The sequence below is a fragment of the Callithrix jacchus genome, chromosome 22, assembly GCF_049354715.1.
Source record: "Callithrix jacchus isolate 240 chromosome 22, calJac240_pri, whole genome shotgun sequence".
Lineage (NCBI taxonomy): Eukaryota > Metazoa > Chordata > Mammalia > Primates > Cebidae > Callithrix > Callithrix jacchus.
Window position 1 is genome coordinate 14582011 of NC_133523.1, and position 18635 is coordinate 14600645.

At 47.6% G+C, this 18635-nt stretch overlaps 1 protein-coding gene across 4 annotated transcripts; it reads right to left on the reverse strand.

Moving 5' to 3' along the window:
- Positions 1–289: 289 nt before the first annotated feature.
- On the reverse strand, positions 290–18382 carry LOC100412575 (cytochrome P450 4F2). Of its 4 annotated transcripts, XM_035286042.3 has the most exons (14): positions 18334–18382; positions 17739–17937; positions 15877–16021; positions 12893–12946; positions 12673–12800; positions 12076–12168; positions 10239–10360; positions 9354–9624; positions 7390–7456; positions 7073–7202; positions 2208–2341; positions 2048–2112; positions 1783–1865; positions 290–1369 (listed from the first exon to the last, which is right to left on the reverse strand). In XM_035286042.3, exons 2-14 carry the CDS (start codon positions 17934–17936, stop codon positions 1204–1206), a joined length of 1656 nt encoding a protein of 551 aa, XP_035141933.3. In that variant the 5' UTR covers position 17937; positions 18334–18382; the 3' UTR covers positions 290–1203. The 4 variants fall into 4 exon arrangements, with proteins under 4 accessions (XP_035141933.3, XP_035141934.3, XP_078216059.1 ...); XM_035286043.3 differs by lacking the exon at positions 12076–12168; XM_078359932.1 differs by lacking the exons at positions 290–1369; positions 1783–1865; positions 2048–2112; positions 2208–2341 and adding an exon at positions 6311–6728.
- Between the last annotated feature and the right edge of the window lie 253 nt (positions 18383–18635).

Genomic DNA, 18635 nt, shown 5'->3' on the forward strand with positions numbered 1-18635 from the left:
AGATTCACTCCCAACTCCCCACTTAACCGAGCGACCTTGAGCAAGTGAATTCATCTCCAATCTTTAAGATCAGTGTAAGGATGAAATCAGCATTTACCTGGGGGGGAGCTGAAATGTCACCTTCTCCCTTCTCAGTGATCTACTTCTGTTAATACAACCAAAACATTCAATGTCTGTGGAGTTTCCATACCGCACCTGTTCTATGAAAGGTGTCTATCAACACCTGTATCTTACATGAATATTTGCACATCTATTTGCTATGAAAATGAGATCTCTACCCCAAACGTTACTTGATGAAGAATAACTCAATTTATTACTAATAGTCATGGTGTATGAAGATAATTCTTACGAAGTGAGACAAAGCACTTTTATTTTCTAACATAACGTCTTTTTTAAAATTAAGACTGATTTGAACACTTGGACTGATAGATACATAGATAATACACATGTTGAAGACCACGAAATAATGTTTCCTAAGATGATTTAATGTCATGGGAAGACGCTCACCATATATTATGTGAACAACCCAGACAGAAAAAAAAAACATGTGAGATAAAATAGCATTTTTTCTGATTGAGGTAAAATTCACATAACACAAAATTCACCATTTCAAAGTATTCAGTTCAATAATATTTAGGGCACTCACAATGTCATGCTCCCTTCGTCACTATCTGGGTCTGGAACATTTTCACCATCCCAGGAGGAAACCCTGTCCTGATTAGCACTGGCTCCTCAGTCCCACCTCCCCACAGCTCCTGAAAGCCACCAATCTGCTTTACATCTCTTCAGATTGGCCTGTTCTAGAAATTTCATATTAAAGAATCATACATTATGTGACCTTTCGTGTGATGTCTTTCATTCAGTATCATGTATTCAAGGTTCTTCCACAGTGTATGGATCAGTACTTCATTCCTTTTTATGGTTGTGTAATATTCCACTGTATGGATGGGCCACACTTTGTTTATGCCTTCATCTGGTAATATTTACATCGGGGTTGTTTTCATCGCTTGGCTACTGTAAATAGGGCTGCCGTGAGCATTCATGCACAGGCGTCTTTTTGTTTGAACACCTTTCTCAGTTATTTTGAGTATATATCTAGCATGGAAAGCTTTACAGTGGAATAGATTCATATGGTAATTCTATGCCTCACTTTTGATGAATCAGGGGTCATTTTAGGAAGGGTAGAGTAGGTCTCTGCAGACCTCAGCTCAGGGGCTCCACACGCAGCCAAAGTCCGCCCTCTGCACGCATGACCAGCTCCGGCTTCCTGCGGGGCTCCGTGTGGTCCGGCAGGACGCGGAAATGCAGCAGCGTGAGCGCCAGAACCACCTTCATCTCTGCCATCGCAAATGCCTGCCCGATGCAGTTCCTGGGAGAAGAGGGTGGGAACTCTGACTGCAACCAAGAACCCAGTCCTGGCCCCATCAAGCCGGGAACCTGGCCTGGGTCAGTCAATTCCACCTAGATCAGCTTGAGGAAGAGACACTGGGGGAGGTCTACGTGCCTGGAGTCCCATGTGGGCTTGCATATCCTGCAGGCCTAGCCCAGAGCCAGCCCCCAGCCCAGACCAAGGTGTGGTGGGAGGGGGCTCTGAGCAACCCACAGGGCTTCCTAGCATCAACCCAACCCTATTCTATGGACCTTTTCCTGTAAACTCCAGAGGAGGGGCGGGAAGGAGAGCTGGAACTCGGACCATCTACAATGTCCTCCTTTTCCCCACTGTCATGCCCAGACCCCTGTACCCATCACCCCGTCCCCGCCTCAGACACAGGCAGCCCTTACCTGGGCCCTGCCGAGAAGGGAATAAAAGCCAGAGGTGACCTCTCCTTGATGTTCTCTGGGTCAAAGCGAAAGGGGTTATAGACCTGGAGGTGAGACCAAGGAGGCTTGCTGGGTGGGGTCTCCCAAGACCGCCAGCCTTGGGGAGACAGAGAGTTGTGTGTGTCTTGGAGGGAGGTGATGTTGGATTCTCCTGATCAAAACCCTGCCCCCTCCTCTAGGAGCCTTGAAATGGACAAAAACGGGGAGAGGGAGGGGCGGGGTGCACCTCAGGGTCTGGCCACACAGCTGGGTTGTGATGGGTTCCGAAAACACTGATGAGGCAGATAACGCCTGTGGGAGAGAAGGGGGCAGTCAGGACAAGGCCCCCCTGCCTGAGGGGCCCGTCTTCCTATTCAGGAGACTCCTCCCCCCGAGGCTGTGGGCACCTTTGGGGATGACCCGGCCGTCTGGGACCACAACGTCCTGTGTGACACGGCGGGAGATGACTGGGACCGGGGGATGTAACCGCAGACTCTCCTTCACGCACATGGTCAGGAAGGGCAGCACCGCCAGGTCATCCCTAAGGAAACACCCCAGCCCCAGTCATTATCGAGGGAGCAAAGACACAATTCTACAGCTTCTCTGTGTGCAAGTGAGACCTTTTCTCCCTGTCACAAAATAAACTTTTAGAAAGAATTGTTACAAAGTCCCAGGAATAAAAATAGTGTGGCACTGTTGCAAAAACAAGAAAATAGACCCATGGAACAGAACGGACAGCTCAGAAAGAGATAGGAGAGTAAGTGAAAACTTCACATTTGATCAAGAGAGCCCCTGCCCAGAACAAAATCCTGGGAAACTGATGGATTTCATGGCTGTGAAAGAAAAGCGTGGACCAATTGAACTTCACAGAAGTTGAATGTGCTCAAGGTAGTAGTTTTTGGAGATAAAGGATAGTAATCAAAAGTACCCTCCGAAAGCTAAAAGGCAATATTTTGCAGCATAAGACAGAAAAAAAAATCTAACTCATTTTATGAGACCAACATCATCTTGATACCAAAACCTGGCAGAGACACAACTAAAAAAGCAAATTTCAGGCCAATATCCATGATGAACATTGATGTGAAAATCTTCAGTGAACTGAATCTAACAGCACATCAGAAAACTCATCCATCAGGATAAAGTCAGCTTCATCCCAGGGATGCAAGGCTGGTTCAACATACACAAATCTATAAACGTAATCCATCATAATTCTAACACACCATTCTTAAAAGTAAATATGTTTAAAGAATCAAAAAAAAGTAAAATAATAAAGGAACCACTTCCATAAAAAGAAAACACCTAACGTCAACATGTGCAAGAGATGTTCAACCACACTCTTATTTAAAACAATGTTCAGCAAAAGGAGAAATACGAAGATTGGCATAGATTTTAAAATTTCATAAAACATTAGTAGTATTGATGAAGTTATGGGAAAGCTTGCACCATCAAATTCAGCTAATAGGAAAGATTTGCAATGATAATTAAAATCGTACAATGCAATCGGTCTTGGATTCAGCAATTGTGCTTCAGAGAATCTGTCCTGTGGAGATGCTTATACATGTCAGGAATGGTCACTGTGCACATATGCTGACTGCCTCATGTCCACTTTCAGCAAAAGGCTGGGAACAAGCCACGTATACACTGCTGGGAAGATGTTTAGGTAAGCATCCACACAATGGAATACTATACAGCTACACAAAAGGAGGAAGTAGGGATCACATACCACAGGCTAGAAGGCAAATCAGTGCAGACACTCTGGAAGGCCAAATGGAAATATCTACTGTCATTGAAAATGTGTATGTGCCTTCAACATAGGAATAAATTGAATAAAATAAGGAATCAAATATTCAGTACTCAGAAAAAATTGCATTAAGGTACATTGTTGAGTGAAAAAAGTTACAAATACATACATATGTACACGTAAAATGGCAAACAAATAGGATATATATTTATGAAAATGAATGATTTAGAGAAAGATGATGGCTTGATAGAGGATAGATGATAGATACATACATATATACATAGATGAAAGATACAGATACATAGATATAGATAGATGACAGAGAGATAATAGATATACAAAGATAGATAATAGATACATAGATACATAGATAAAAGATAGATACAGAGATATGTAGATGATAGATATAGAGAGACAGATAGATAATAGATACATATATACACAGATAATAGATACAGAGATGATAGGTAATAGATTATAGATATAGAAAGATAATAGATACAGAGATATGTAGATGATAGAGAGATGATAGGTGTAGAGAGATACATAATAGATACATAGATAATACAGAGATACATAGATGATAGATAGATAATAGAAATATTGGTATGTTTCTTAGAAGAAAACATACAAATGGCCAACAGGTAGATGGAAAAAAGCCCAATGTCACTAATTGTCAGAGAAATGGAAATTAAAACCACAATGAGATACCATCTATCTATCTATTATCTGTCCATCATCTATCTATTTACTCTCTTAGCAATTTCATCTAATACAATATATTGTTCACAATACATTGTCTCACATAAGCCAGGCTCAGAAACACAAACACACTGTGATCTTACTTATCTTGGGACCTAAAATAGTCGAGCTCATAGAAATGGGAGTAGAATGGTCGTTACCAGAGGCCAGGGCTAGGGGAGGGACAGGGAAGGGTGAGATAATGGTCAAAGGGTAGAAGCTTCAGTTAGACAAGAGGGTAAGTTTTTGAGACCTGCTGCACAGTGTGGTGCCTTTAGTGAACAATGTATTGTATTAGTTGAAATCGCTGAGAGAGTAAATTTCAAATGTTCTCAACACAGAGATGATAAATACATGAGGTGATGGATTTGTTCATTACCTTGATTTAATAATTTCAGGTTGTATACATGCATCATGACATCACACTGTACCTCTAATACATATTATTAAAATGTATCAATGAAGGAACAAATTTAAAAACAAATTTTCCAAAACTCATATTTTCAGAAAAATAAGATCTCATTATAACATATAATGTGCAGACCTGCATCTATTTTGTAGTTTTATTTACAAAGAGAAATACAATATGTGTTCACATAAATAAAAAACACTATGAGTTCATATAAATGTGGGCATCAAAATAGCCATTTTCTGGAAGAATACACAGAAAACTATTGACTGGAGTCACTGCTAAGGTGACTTCTTAATAAGAAGGCTCGTTTTTATGATAAAAATTTTTGAACCCTTTCTTTTAACCAAATTGATCATTCTGCTTGAAATCTGGGTTTTACACTCCAGGACATGGCTCTGGTCAGAGATTTTCTATGTACGACCTCAAAAGCACAAGCAATAGAGAAATCAGATCCCATCAAGGTAAAAAGCTTCTCCGCAGCAAAGGGAACAATCAACAAAGTGAAGAATCAACCCACAGAATGGCAGAAAATATTCTCAAATTACCCATCTGACACGCGAATAATAACCAGAATATATAAGCGGCTCTAACAACTCAATAGGGAAAAAAATCTGAAAAGATCTGAGTAGACATTTCTTAAAAGAAAACATATAAATGGCCAACAGGTAGTTGGAAAAATGCTCAATGTCACTCATTGTCAGAGAAATGCAAATCAAAACCACAATGAGATGTCATGTCATCCCAGTTAAAATGGCTTTTATCAGAACAACAGGCAGTGGTGGATGCCGGTGAGAATGTGGAGACAGGGGGCTCTCACACGCTGTTGGTGGGAATATAAGTTAGTACTGCCACTGTAGAGAATAGCACAGAGGTTCCTCAAGAAACTAAAACTAGAACTGCCATAAAACCCAGAAATTCCACCACTGGGAAAGAATGAAAATAAATTTCTTTTTTTCTTTTTCTTCTTTTTTTTTGACATGGAGTCTCACTCTGTCACCAGGCCGGAGTACAGTGGTGAGATCTCAACTCACTGCAACCTCTGCCTCCTGGGTTCAAGTGATTCTCCTGCCTCAGTCTCCCAAGTAGCTGGGACTATAGGCATGTGCCACCATGCCCAGCTAATTTCTGTATTTTTAGTAGAGACAGAGTTTCACCAAGTTGGCCAGGATGGTCTCGATCTCTTGACCTTGTGATCTGCCTGCCTCTCCTGTACCAGTTGTAGAATGTATTGTAGTTTTCTTTACAAAGAAAAATAAAGAAACAACTCTTCCTTCCCTCCCCACTTGGGTAGCAGAGCCAATGAGAGGAGCTCAGGAACAGCCACCAGCACCTGCACTCACCCTCCACACTAGCCCTAGAAAGAGCTTCCTGGTACCCAGATCTGACCTGTCCCTCTCCTGCTCAAACACTTCCCATGGATCCCTATTGCCCTTGGGTTAAAACTAAAACCATTAACATTTTCCCCAAGGCTTCTGCAGACAGCCCCTGCTATCATCTCCAGTTTCATCATCTCACTACGACTCAGTCTCTCCCTCTCTCTCACCTTCTCCTTCTCCTTCTGCTCCTACCCTTCTCTCTCTCTCTCTCTCTCTCTCTCTCTTTCTGCCTCTCTCTTTCTCTGCCTCTCTCTCTCTCTTCCTCCACTGAAGACCGGAGGCAGTCTTGTTGACCTAGAGCACTGTTCCCCAACTGTACCCAATTAGCTACTGATCATTATTCAGGCTCTCAACTGAGACACTTTCCATGCCCCCCAGTCATGCTTCTCTTACTGTAAGCCCCATCCCTGCCCATGTGGGCTGCGAGTGTCCTGACCAGGGACAGTTCCCCCACCAGGCTGGGAGCACCTGGAAAACAGAACCCTGGGTTGGGTCCTTCCCAGGTCTCCAGAGCACAGAAAGATGCTGTGCGCAGATGTGGGGGTGAAGTGCAGCGTGGGAGCATCTGCTGAACGAGGACTGGATGGATGCATGGTGCAGGTCTTCTGGACAAGAATGGATGACGTTTACCTCCACGTCTCCCTTATTAATCCCCGGGCTGGACAGGAGGGTAGGAATTAGGCAACAGAAGAGCAAACACTCAAGAAGTGAAGATATTCGAAAAAATTATATTATTTCTGGGAGAAAAGGAAGAGAGTGGAGGGGAAGTTCGTTTGCTGAACATGTGCTAAGTGGCGTTATCTGTCCTCACATATCATCACCAATTCTCTCAGCAGCCCGGGTCTTTCACTCCTAAGGGCTTGCAACCTTTCCCCTGCCTGTGATCCTCTGCTCCTATTCCTGCTAAGCAATAGTGGCTGAATCAACTCTTCCTCCCCTCCCCACCTGGAGAGCAGAGCCAATGAGAGGGGCTCAGGAACAGCCACCAGCACCCTCACTCACCATTCAATCTCTTTAGGCTCACGGCCCTTCAGAAGCTCTTGCACCTCCTGCCTGCAGCGCTCCTGGTATTCTGGGTGCTTTGCAAGGTGGTAGAGGACCCAGGAGAGACCACTAGCCGTGGTGTCATGGCCTGAGGGGCAGCAAGACAGGATTGGGTCTCTGGGCTGCTTCAGCACCTGAAGGTGGACAGCACCCATAGACTGAGGACCTCAGGGAGGATGGGGGAAGGGGCATAGGAAGGATGAGGGGGTCCACCCAACACATTCCTGGAATGGAGAGATCCCGGTCCCCCTATAGTCCCACATTGGGACTCTCACCCTCAAACATGAAGGTGTCAGCTTCTGCTCTTATGTCTTCATCAGACAACTCCTTCCCATCTTCATCCTGGAGAGAAGGCAATAATCCCCGCAAGCACCCCACCATAAAAAGTCACACCAGCTCTGAAGGCTCTTGAGTCTTACTGAGACAATCTCTGAAGATTCATCCTCTTTCCAGGAACCTAAGTCCATCTTGCACTCCTAGACCCCTCTTGGTCGCTATGGCCAGAGCCCCCACCCCATGGGCTTCCTCCCTGGCTTCCTTGTCTCCTCTTGGGTCCCTATTGGGAAGACTCAATGACCCATGAATGCTTTTGTGTTTCTGCATGATGACAACTTTCTGAGAAAAGGTTACTGGCAACCTGGGTTACAGGATAATTAAATGCCAATTTGCCTTGGAAATTAGAGATTAAGTATTGCTCCAGAGATATTTGCTTGCATTCTAGAGTGGTAAATCCAGAGAATCTCATCTCCCTGGAGACATTCGGGTTGTAAGTCTACGGACTACTTGGGGATGGAGAGTCAGTGCCAGAATTCTACTCTGGCTGATAGTATTGCTGTGAGCAAGACATGGGCTGCTCTGATCCAGAAGTTTAATGCATCTGTCACAATAGACATACACATAGACACAGACACAGACACACATAGACAAAGTCATAGACTTAGAAACCGACACAGACACACACATACACATAGGCATAGACACACAGACACAGACACAGACACAGAAGCAGACACAGACACCAACACACACGCACACACATAGACAAAGTCATAGACTTAGAAACCGACACAGACACACACATACACATAGACATACACATAGACAAAGACATAGACATAGAAACACACAGACACACACATAGACATAAACACAGACACACAGACACATGCACACACATAGACAAATTCATAGACTTAGAAACCGACACAGATACATACATACACATAGACATAAACATAGACAAAGACATAGACATAGAAACACACAGACACAAATACTCATAAACATAGACGAAAACAGACACAGGCACAAACAGAGATACAGATGTGGCACTGACACAGACATAGCCGTAGATGAAGACATAGTGATAGACACAGAGAAAAAGCATGGACACAGTCATACACTGAGACAAAGACAGAAACACATTGACACAGACACGGACACAGACATGCATATAGACATAGACATGGATGAAAATATAAACAAAGACAGAGACATCAACATAGACATAGAAAGACAGGACAAGCCAGGCGCAGCGGCTCATGCCTGTAATCCGAGTACTTTGGGAGGCCAAGGTCGGTGGATCACCTGAGGTCACGAGTTCAAGACCAGCCTGACCAACATGGAGAAACCATGTCTCTACTAAAAATACAAAATTAGCTGGGCATGGTGGCTCATGCCTGTAATCTCAGCTACTCAGGAGGCTGAGGCAGGAGAATCACTTGAACCCAGGAGGCGGAGGTTTCAGTGAGCCGAGACAGCACCATTGCACTCCAGATTGGGCAACAAGAGCAAAAGAAAGAAAAGAAAAGTCAGGACAAAGGCACAGAACAGATAAAGACAAGGACAAAGACGTATGATATGGTCAATGACAAAAGCAGACATAAACATAGCATAGTCATAGCGACACAAACTCAGACAAAGATATAGAAAGACACAGGCACAATATAGACATAAACCCAGCCATAGATACAGACGGAGATATATAAATTAAAATGTGGCAATTAGCTCACTAACTTGTAATGGAGCAAACTCTCAGACTTGTCAGTTTCAAACCTAGCAGTTTCCTGCTAGGTGCACTCCACAGTCATCTCTAAAACCTGTCTCTGACATGTCCCTCGCTTCCTCAATCACCTTCCATAGCTGCCCAGTGCCCTTTGGACCAAGTTCAATTCTTTCATGTGACATTTTGCATAAAGCTCCCTTCTGCTTCTTGAATTCAGATCCCAGAGAAGCCCACCTTGCTCAGCAGGAGCACATCAATGAAGTCCAAAGTCTTGGACTTGGCCTTGGCTCGGAGGAAGTCGTCAACACCCTGGCTAGGGAGGGTGCGGCGCCGCTCCCGGATGACGGCATCTGTGAAGTCGTGCACCAGGCGGCAGGCCCTGCGGAAGCGCCGCCCATTGGGGCTGAGATAATACAGGAAGTCCAAGTGCAGGAGGGTCTCATGATGTCTTTTTGACACAAGGGCACTGAGCTCCAAGATGGCGGCAATATATTCACTGGGCTTCCTGCAGGATAAGGGCGGAAAGGGAGGCAACAATTTAACACACCTGAAACCCCAGGAGCACCTCCCACCAGCAGCCAGGAGCTACCTCCTATGGGCAAACACATATCCAGGAACAGATGACCCCTCCCATACAGGGTGGGAATCAGCATGAGATTGACTGTCCAAGCTCTCTTCTTACCCTGCATCCCGTCTCTGTAAGATGCCTCCATGCCACTAGGCACCCAGAACAGCTTGCACATTATACTTCTCTCTCCCTCCCAGTACACAGTCCTGCCCCTTCTCCTTGAAACTGTACACAAACCTTAGAATGTACTCCCCTCCACCTGGTCGATGGTCCAGCTTCCACACTAGCCTCTTTGCATCCATTTTAAGTCCATTTCGTGCTGCATTATAGTCAGTCCCTGACAGAGACCCGCTCTGACTATACCCACCAGTTCCAACCCTTTCAATGGCTCCTGGAAAACTCAAAATAAAGCTCATGCCAGTCCTTCAAGGATCAGCTGTAACAAAACTCCTCCAGGAAGGCTCTCCTGATTTCCATGCTCAGTCCTCCCTCCCCCATCTACCCAGCTTGGGTCCGTGTCCCAAGATCCCAGACCCTGGGCAAGAACTCACTCCTGACAATGGCTGTCAAAGCTGAAGACGCATTTCTGCAGGCTGTCCAAGGTCATGAGGCTGATGTGCTCAAACATGTCCAGACGGGCACTGCCCTCTGAGGCCAGGCGCTGCCACTTGGCCTACTCAGAGAAGGGGACAGAGCTGGTGCAGGTCCCTTGCTTCCTTGAGCATCTCTCAAACCCCAACCACCAAGAGGGAACCCCCAGAATAAGCCTCTTTATCTTCTCCCCAGGGACCCCTCTCCAGGGAGGAGTTTATGGTGGGGGCAAAAGCTGTTACTATTAAGAGACGAAGACCCAAGATTGAGAGTCAAGAGACCTAGGTTCAAGTTCCAGCTCTGTCTCCTGTGCTCCGCATGCCAATAGTCAACTCCTTACCCTCCCCTACATCCCACATGTCAAATCCTCAGGAACAGTTAAGATGATGTGCTTTGGAGCCATATAATTCATGTTAGAAACACTATTCCGCCACGTCAAGCTCGCTCATTGCCAGGTGAGCTTGAGTTAGCTCCCAAATCTCTCAGACCTGCAGTTTTATCTTCTACCATGGGGCAGAAATACCTAATCTCTCCTTCACAGAGTTGTTAAAATCAAATCACAAAATATATGCACATATCTTGGAATGGGCACATGGCATTGTTTCTGGCATATGGTGAGTGCTTAATAAATGTTGGATTTCCTCACCTACTTTGTTATAAATTGTTGGAAACAGATGCTCGGTGCCAGCACTGAGACAAAGGGTCTCTCCGCAAGCAAATTTTCCTTCCTGTAGGAAGGGTAGACTTGCTAGCCATCTTGCCATGAGAGTACAATGAACAAAGAAAAGGCAGACATATCTATCCCTTATGCATTTGCGGTTGTCCTTACTGCTGTGTCTGTTCTCTGTTTGTTGGAGCCAGAACTTACAATCTAAACTAAAACTCGATTGGCTAATAACTTAAAACTTTTTTAAACAGGTACCAGGCATAGGCTGCAAGCTGGGACATGGCTGTGAGCCCATCCAGCACAGATATCTTGCTTAAAGTACAAGCACATAGAATATACTACGTATCTATAAGCACGGCATGTTTAAGACATACTTAGGATATGGCTTAACAAAGAGTTAAGAGCAAATTTGTTCTTTAACAAGAAAGGAAACTTTGAAGAGGAACTTTTACTTCCCACATAAACTGATATCAAAAATATCCCTGTTTTGGAAGAGGTAGTCTTCCATGACTCCTGGGCATCCTTTGTGGACATGTCATGAATGCAAGACACTGGTGTCCTTAACATGGAAAATGTCTTACAGTTGTGTTTGCAGAGAATAACTCAGGGATAAGGTAATGACTCCCCCTGGACAGGTTGCTTTTGCTTGCTATAAAGCAGATTCCCTAAGCTTAATGCTCCTTTTCTGTAATGCAATATACTATGTCAGCAGGCATTTATAGAAGCACACCTGTGTCAGCCCATGGGATTTGGGAAGCTTGGAGAAAAAACTGCAATCTAATAAGAAACACATGCTCTCTGTGTCAGGAGTAGTAAACTCTCCTTTGTCTCTGAACCAGGAGTCTCTTGTCTTTCTGTAAGAATTTATGAAACAGTAACAAGCTAACTTATCAATTTGCAAGTTTTTCTAAAAACCCTAGACACTTCACAAAGCGTTCGCCCCAATTCTTCCCTTTCCCCCATATCCACACCCTTTGCAATGTGATTTTTCAGCAACTCCCATGAATAGACAGAGCCTATTTTACCCCCTGCCTTTGATTCTGTGTTGGACTTTAGGTTTTCGATGTCAAAATGCAATGTGGTGAAAGTGATGAGGAAATAACTAATGAAGCTGAGCCTTGTCTCCCTACCTGGAAACCTGCCTGCATTGTAAACCGTGGGGTGCCTACTGGAAGGAGACAATCACAGAGAGGAATATCCAGGGGTCCCAGCTGAGGCCAAACCTAGACATGTGAGAGAACCCAATCATGTCCCAGGTAAAACCCAAACGTGAGAGAATTCAGCCAACACCTGCAAGGCTGCCTACCTGACCAGTACCAGGAGTGATCCCTTCCACATCCAGAGGCCACCAACTGTCCTACAGACTTATTAGCAACCATAAACCCTTATTGTTTTAAACCACTGCGTTTTCAAGCAGTTTCTTAGTACCAGCTGCTATGCAATTGTCGTCATGACCCTCTTCAGTTTACAGGGCTTGGAAGATGGAAACATAGAAACAGACATCTTCTGGTCGCCTACTGTGCACCAGGGGCGTGACTCTGTTACATCACCTCGACCATCTTTTAAGTAGGGATTATTTTTCCCATTTTACAGATGAGGAAACCAAGGCTCAGAGGGGAAGAGCAACGGCCCAACGCCACTCAGCAGAGACAAAATTCCAGACCACATCTCTCTGTGGTCCCCTCACCCCAAGGCTGCATCTGGGACCCTGGCTTCAAAGAACTCACATGCATGATGTTCACGCTCTCATTGAAAATCTTCATGTAGGGCTTCAGGATGTTGAAGTGGAAGGCGGGCGTCAGCATCCGGCGGTGGCGGCTCCACTTGTCACCGGCACTCAGCAGGAGCCCATCCCCTGGCAGGGCAGCCAAGGGTCTTGGGTCAAAGGCAGCACTCTCCCCTGGCCCCCCAAGTGGTTCCCAATCCTATTCACCTGCAGATACTCACCCAGCCAGGGCTTCAGGAAGCTGTAGAAGAACTTGTCCTTTGGTGCAGTGGCGGCTGACATAAATGAGGACATTCAGGGGCCATGGAGGCAGGAAAAGGAGGGACATTGAGGGTGGGGGGGAGGCTCCCAGCCAGAGGTTTGCGCTTCTCCGCCTCCAAGCCCCGCATAGCAGGAAGGGAGCCGAGGGAAGAGGAAGAAGGGAGGATGGGGGAGGGGAGAAGAGCAGCCCAGGCTAACGCAGCACAGCACAGCAATGGCGCTGCCTAACATGGCATGGAGGAGCTACGTCAGGGCTCCAGCATGCCTCCTACATGATCTAACGTGTTCTGCAACCCCTGAGCATAGCTCAGCACTCTGCAAAATGCCTTCACAAGGACCTAGGATGCCCTGTCCGCCCCAGCACTCTCTGACATCTTCTAACAAGTCATCTTCTGACACGGCCCTGGGACATGGAGCATGACCCTGACATGTGCTCACATGTCCTGACATGTCACAAAACACATCACAATTCCCAACAAGAAACAGCATGCTCTGACATGCACATGAGATGCTCTAACACTAGTAACACTAACACCGTAAATGCGTGCTTCACACACAGGCTCCAGATAGAAGATAAATACGGTATCTTTAATGTCCCAGACATAGCCCACATGTGACCCAGATGGTTCCTCAGGCATGACCCAAACATACTATAACACACGCCTCGGAAAAGACTCAAATACTGTCTCAGACAGTTCGTGTACAGACCGTGAGTCCCAGACCTCATACAAGCGCCAAACATGGCCCAGATGTGACCAGCAGGAGAAAATGACAATGTCGAACAGCATCTCAGACGACAGCTAGACAGGCCTCACATGCCCCAAATGTCCTTGGTTACAGATGAGCCCCTCACGTGACCAGCTCTACATGACCCGGTTGTAATGCTATACCATGCTATACCAGATGTAACCAAGCATAACATCTTTCAGACGTGACCAGGACCCAGGTGTAAGTGTACACGTGACAAGACGTGGCCATATGGCAGACCTGACCATATAACAGCCATCATGGAGACACGCCCTAGACATGAGCAAACAGGAACGGAGGTCAGACAGGTGGAAGTCCAGCGGAGATGGAGGCAGTGGCATCTCCACCACGGCCCCTCCTGTCTGCATGTGGGCACAGGACCAGCTGGAGGCAGCACAGAGACCCCAGCTGTGGGCAAAGCGTGGCCAGCACGGTGTCTACCTGGAGCAAAGAGCACAGGCTTGATGCAGGTGGGGTGGAAGATGCGGACGATCGCGTGCCAGGGCCCCACCCACCAGCAGCACACATCCCCAAAAGTGCACGCCAGGCTTTGTGTGTAAAGGAGACCTTCCTCCGAGCTGTGAATCTGGAGAAAAACACACAGGACCCAGTTCATGCTCTCCTGGGCTGTCAGAGAGAAGGCTCTGCAGGGAGGAGGTCGAGACCCTCACCCTGAGAATTTCAAGCGGCATCTCATCCTCCTCTCAGTGCCGAGCCCCGTGAGCTTCCTCCTCACATCCTCCATGCAGGACTCTCCAGTCCTTCAGTGACACGGACAGAAAAGGTCTTTCCCCACGTGGAGTCACACACCACATTCCCTGGGTGTATTCATCCCATTTTCCAGATGCAGCGACTGAGGCTCTGGATGATAAAGTCACTACCCACAGTCCCAGACCATAAGCCTGAGGCCTAAGGCTAGGTCTGTCTGTATCCATGGCCTGAGTTCTTAACCATCAAATTTCTTTGTGTCCCCAAAACAGTAGCTCTGGAATCCTCAGACCTGCCAAGACTGGGCCATTAGAGACAGAGGGACTGGAGGAAAAACTGGTCCTGTGACCAAGGCCAGGACAAGTAAATCACAGGCCACTTCTGGGAACTCTGGGGGAAATGCGGGCTTTCCCATGGGAACTGAGCTTCTGGGACTCATCCTTGACGTCATGAGGAAAAGACTGCCTTGAAAGGAAAAGTGAAATGGAGAAAGCTAAAGCCAAGAGAGGAAAACAGATTCCCAGTGACATTGTATGAGACCTAGATCCAGCCATGCCTGAAGGCCACCCTCCCTGGACTTTAAAGTCAATAGATTCTCTTTCTTTGCTTAGACCACACCAGGTTGGGTTTCCACCACAACTGAAAGAGACCTCAATAACCAGAGACAGCTGGGAACAAGCCCAGAGTCATTCAGCATTTTGAGGTCAGACCCACGGTCTCTGCAGGATGCTGCCCATTCCCCTGCTTGGCCTGGTCTGTCCAAAGATGGGAAGCACAGGGGTCAAGGAAAGGGACCCAAGCTGGGGGAGAGTCTCTTTTTGGAGATTCCTAGGGCCTGCAGCAGGAGAGCAATGAACTTAGAGCAGACAGGCTATAGGATGCAGTAGAAGGAATTGACCCACCGGCGGGGGGGGTGTCAAGGAAATAGCAGCCTGTATCCTCCACCAGCCACAAGCCTTCCTCGTTGTTCAGGGCTTTGGGACAGGCAAGATGATGTTAGGCCTGGCACGGGACCTTGAACACTAACGATGCCCGACTGCATCACCCCACACTCTCCTTTCAAACATTCCTACTCATTGCTCCAGACACAGCTCCAGGAAGCCTTCCAGACTTCCCCAGTGAAGACCTTGTTCTTCCCTGGGCTGTCATCCATCTCCCTCTGGCCCTTTCTTGACCCCATGAAGTTGGGGATGTCTCTATCAAAAGCCATCTCCTTAAGCTTGGGGGTTCCTCCAGAACAAGGCCTTGGGTTGAGGTATCTCGGGACCCCAGGGCAGCCCAGAGCACAGAATGGGGAGTCAGAGAGCAATGGAGAGAGGAGACGCTGAGATGGGAATTGGTGAATACAAGGAAGAAAGAGGAAGATGGCTGAGAGGGAAGGAAAGGAGAGGCCAGAGTACCTCAGGGGCCACACAGGAGCTTGGGGATAGAGGGACTTGCAGGCTTCAAATGTACCACAGCACCCACCACCAGGGGTTCCACATGGTACCTGAGGCGTTGATGACAGACCGGATGATGTCAGGGTGGCACAAACTGAGGATGGGGGTGATGGGGCCCATCCAGGATTTAAAGCCCTGGGGGTAGGTGGCCACCAGCTGAGACAGAACTCTCATGCCCTCCTCTGTGGGGTTGACCTGCAAGCAAGGCAGGGGCCGTCACCTCCTGTGATAGTTAATTCTAGGTGTCCACTTGACTGGGCTACAGGATGCCCAGATAGCTGATCTAACATTATTTCTGGGTGTGTGTGTCTATCTAATCTATTCATTCTATCTATCTAATTTCTCTATCTGTATATCTATCTGCCTACCCATCTATCCATCAATCCATCTTATCTCTACATTCCTCCATCCATCTATTTATCCTATCTATCTATCATCTATTAATAGCTATCTATCCATCACATATATCTACTCTATCTACCTAGTCTATCATCTTATCTACTCTATCAATCTATCCATCCATCCATCCATCCTATCTGTGCATCCATGTGCCCAAGCATCCATCTATCCTATCATCTATTCATCCATCCTATCTGTGCATCTCTCTCTCTCTACCTAATCTATCCATCCTATCTACTCTATATGTCCACCCATCCATCCAACCATCCATCCTTTCTGTGCATCCATGTATCCATGCATTCATCTATCCTAATGTTAATCTTTCTACCTACCTATTCGTCATCTATTCATCCATCCATCTATCCATCCTATCTGTGTATCTATCTATCTATCTATCTATCTATCCATCTGTCTACATTCCTTCTGCTCTATCTCTCTCAGGGCCATCTCCAAGTCCCAAGGGTGCATCCCAGGGCAGAGGGAGAAGACACACTCTCTGCCCACAGAGACCCACTTAACTTGAGAGGAAAGATTTTCTTGTTCTGGGAGTCATGTCAGCCCAGAGGCAGCCATATGAGGAGGTCCTCACAGGGGAGATTTGTGGAGAGCAGTATGGCCTCAGGACATGTCCCTAAGGCTTGTCCCCACATCCCTTCATATCCCGGCTGGTCGACACAGGTTCAGTTCCTCCCATGGAGAGGGTTCTGCACACAGGGTACCTTCCCTTCTCAACAGCCACTAGGGGGCAGCGGTGACTCTAACTGTCCATCAGGACATTGGCTCCACCTGGGAGCAGCTTCTGCACCAGGCTCTGTGATAGTGCGTCCCATGCACCCTTCCACTTCACCTGATAAACTGACACGTCCTTCAATCCTGCCATTGGCAATGAGTAGACTGAGACCACATCCCCCAAAGGGGAGAGCAGGTCTAAGCCAGAGGGCAAGGTACGGGGGAGGAGAAAGGTCAGGGGAGGCTTCTGAAAGGGGAAGTGAGTGGCCAACTTTTATCTGGGTTTGGCCAACTTTTATCAGGGAGATAAGAGGAAAAGTAAGATAAGAGGATGTGGTGGAGGTGGGAGACAGCCCACACCTCTTCTCTGGTTCAGCTGTACCCTCATCTTAGGAAATAGGCCAGGCAGGGAGAGGACCCTGGACAGTGGGCGCAGGAGGCCTCGAGTCCAGCAGTGGAGAATGTGGGAACGCCAGGGGCTCGCCTCTCTGTGCACCCAAGCCCCTGCCCAGGAGCCCTGCAGAGGGGAACTAATGTGGAAACACAGGCAGGAAAAGGATTCAATGCAGGCTAGGAGTGGGGGGACAGGGTGGTGAAGGGGGCTTGGGTTGGCATAGCACAGAAATGAGTGAACAAGCCGAGGAATGAGTAGGACGCCTCCCCTGCTCCTCTGAGACCTCAGATCCCAGCCCACCCCCTCACCCCCACTCCCTGAGCCTCATTCTTACCCCTCAGGAAGTCCATCCACCCTGAGACCCCAGATCCAGCCTGCTGCCACACTCACCAGGCCCATGTGTCCCCAAAACCAGCTCAGTTTTGGAGGCTGCGGGAAACACTGGAGCCGGCGGCAGTTGTCGTAGAAGGTGTAGGTCCAGGCCAGGACACGGGCCAGCAGCCAGGAGGCCCCAACCAGCAGCAGGAGCAGCCACGGGGACGCTGCCACCGGCCCGAGGCCCAGCCAGGACAGGCTCAGCTGTGACATCCTGCAGGGGGGACGGGATGGAGGGTGAGGTCCTGAGGCCCAGGGAAGAGCCAGGGGAGCTCAGGGGACAGCGGAGAGGGGCAGGGACGGCCAGTGCTGGAGGTAGAGCAGGGAGGCTCAGGGACGGGCTGAGAAATAAAGTTCAGAAAGGCCCAGCAGCCCAGTGGCCTCCAGTGACCTGGTAAGCACTGAGAATGGGAGAGAGAGGGACACAGAGACTGATTAAAGTCCAGAAAGGCCCAGGCTGAATCACTCGGAGGTTGCCAGGGGTTTGGTTTCAGTTACCAGGAAACCACCCCTTCTCCAGGCCAGCACCCGGGAGCTGCCTGGGCCTTGAGCAATGCCCCTCTCCATCCCAGGCTAGGACCCCCGAGGCCCGCCACCCGCAACCTGGCACCTTCTGTCAGGAGCAGCTTGTCCCACACAACCTCCTCTCTCCTTCTGCTGGGAGGTGTTTGATTCTGGCTCTTGATGTAGGGAAGTCTGTGGGAGGCTGGGCTGGGCTGGACTGGGCTGGGCCAACCAATCCCCACAGCCTGGGTGCCTCTCCCGTGCCTGGGCAGCCAGCCAAACCTGGCATCAGGCCAGCTGGGTGCAGAGGAACACGCTCAGGGTCTGGATGAATGGGTACATAGAGAGAGTAGATATATGTGATGGATAGATTATACAGATGGATAGAGATAGATAGATAGATAGATA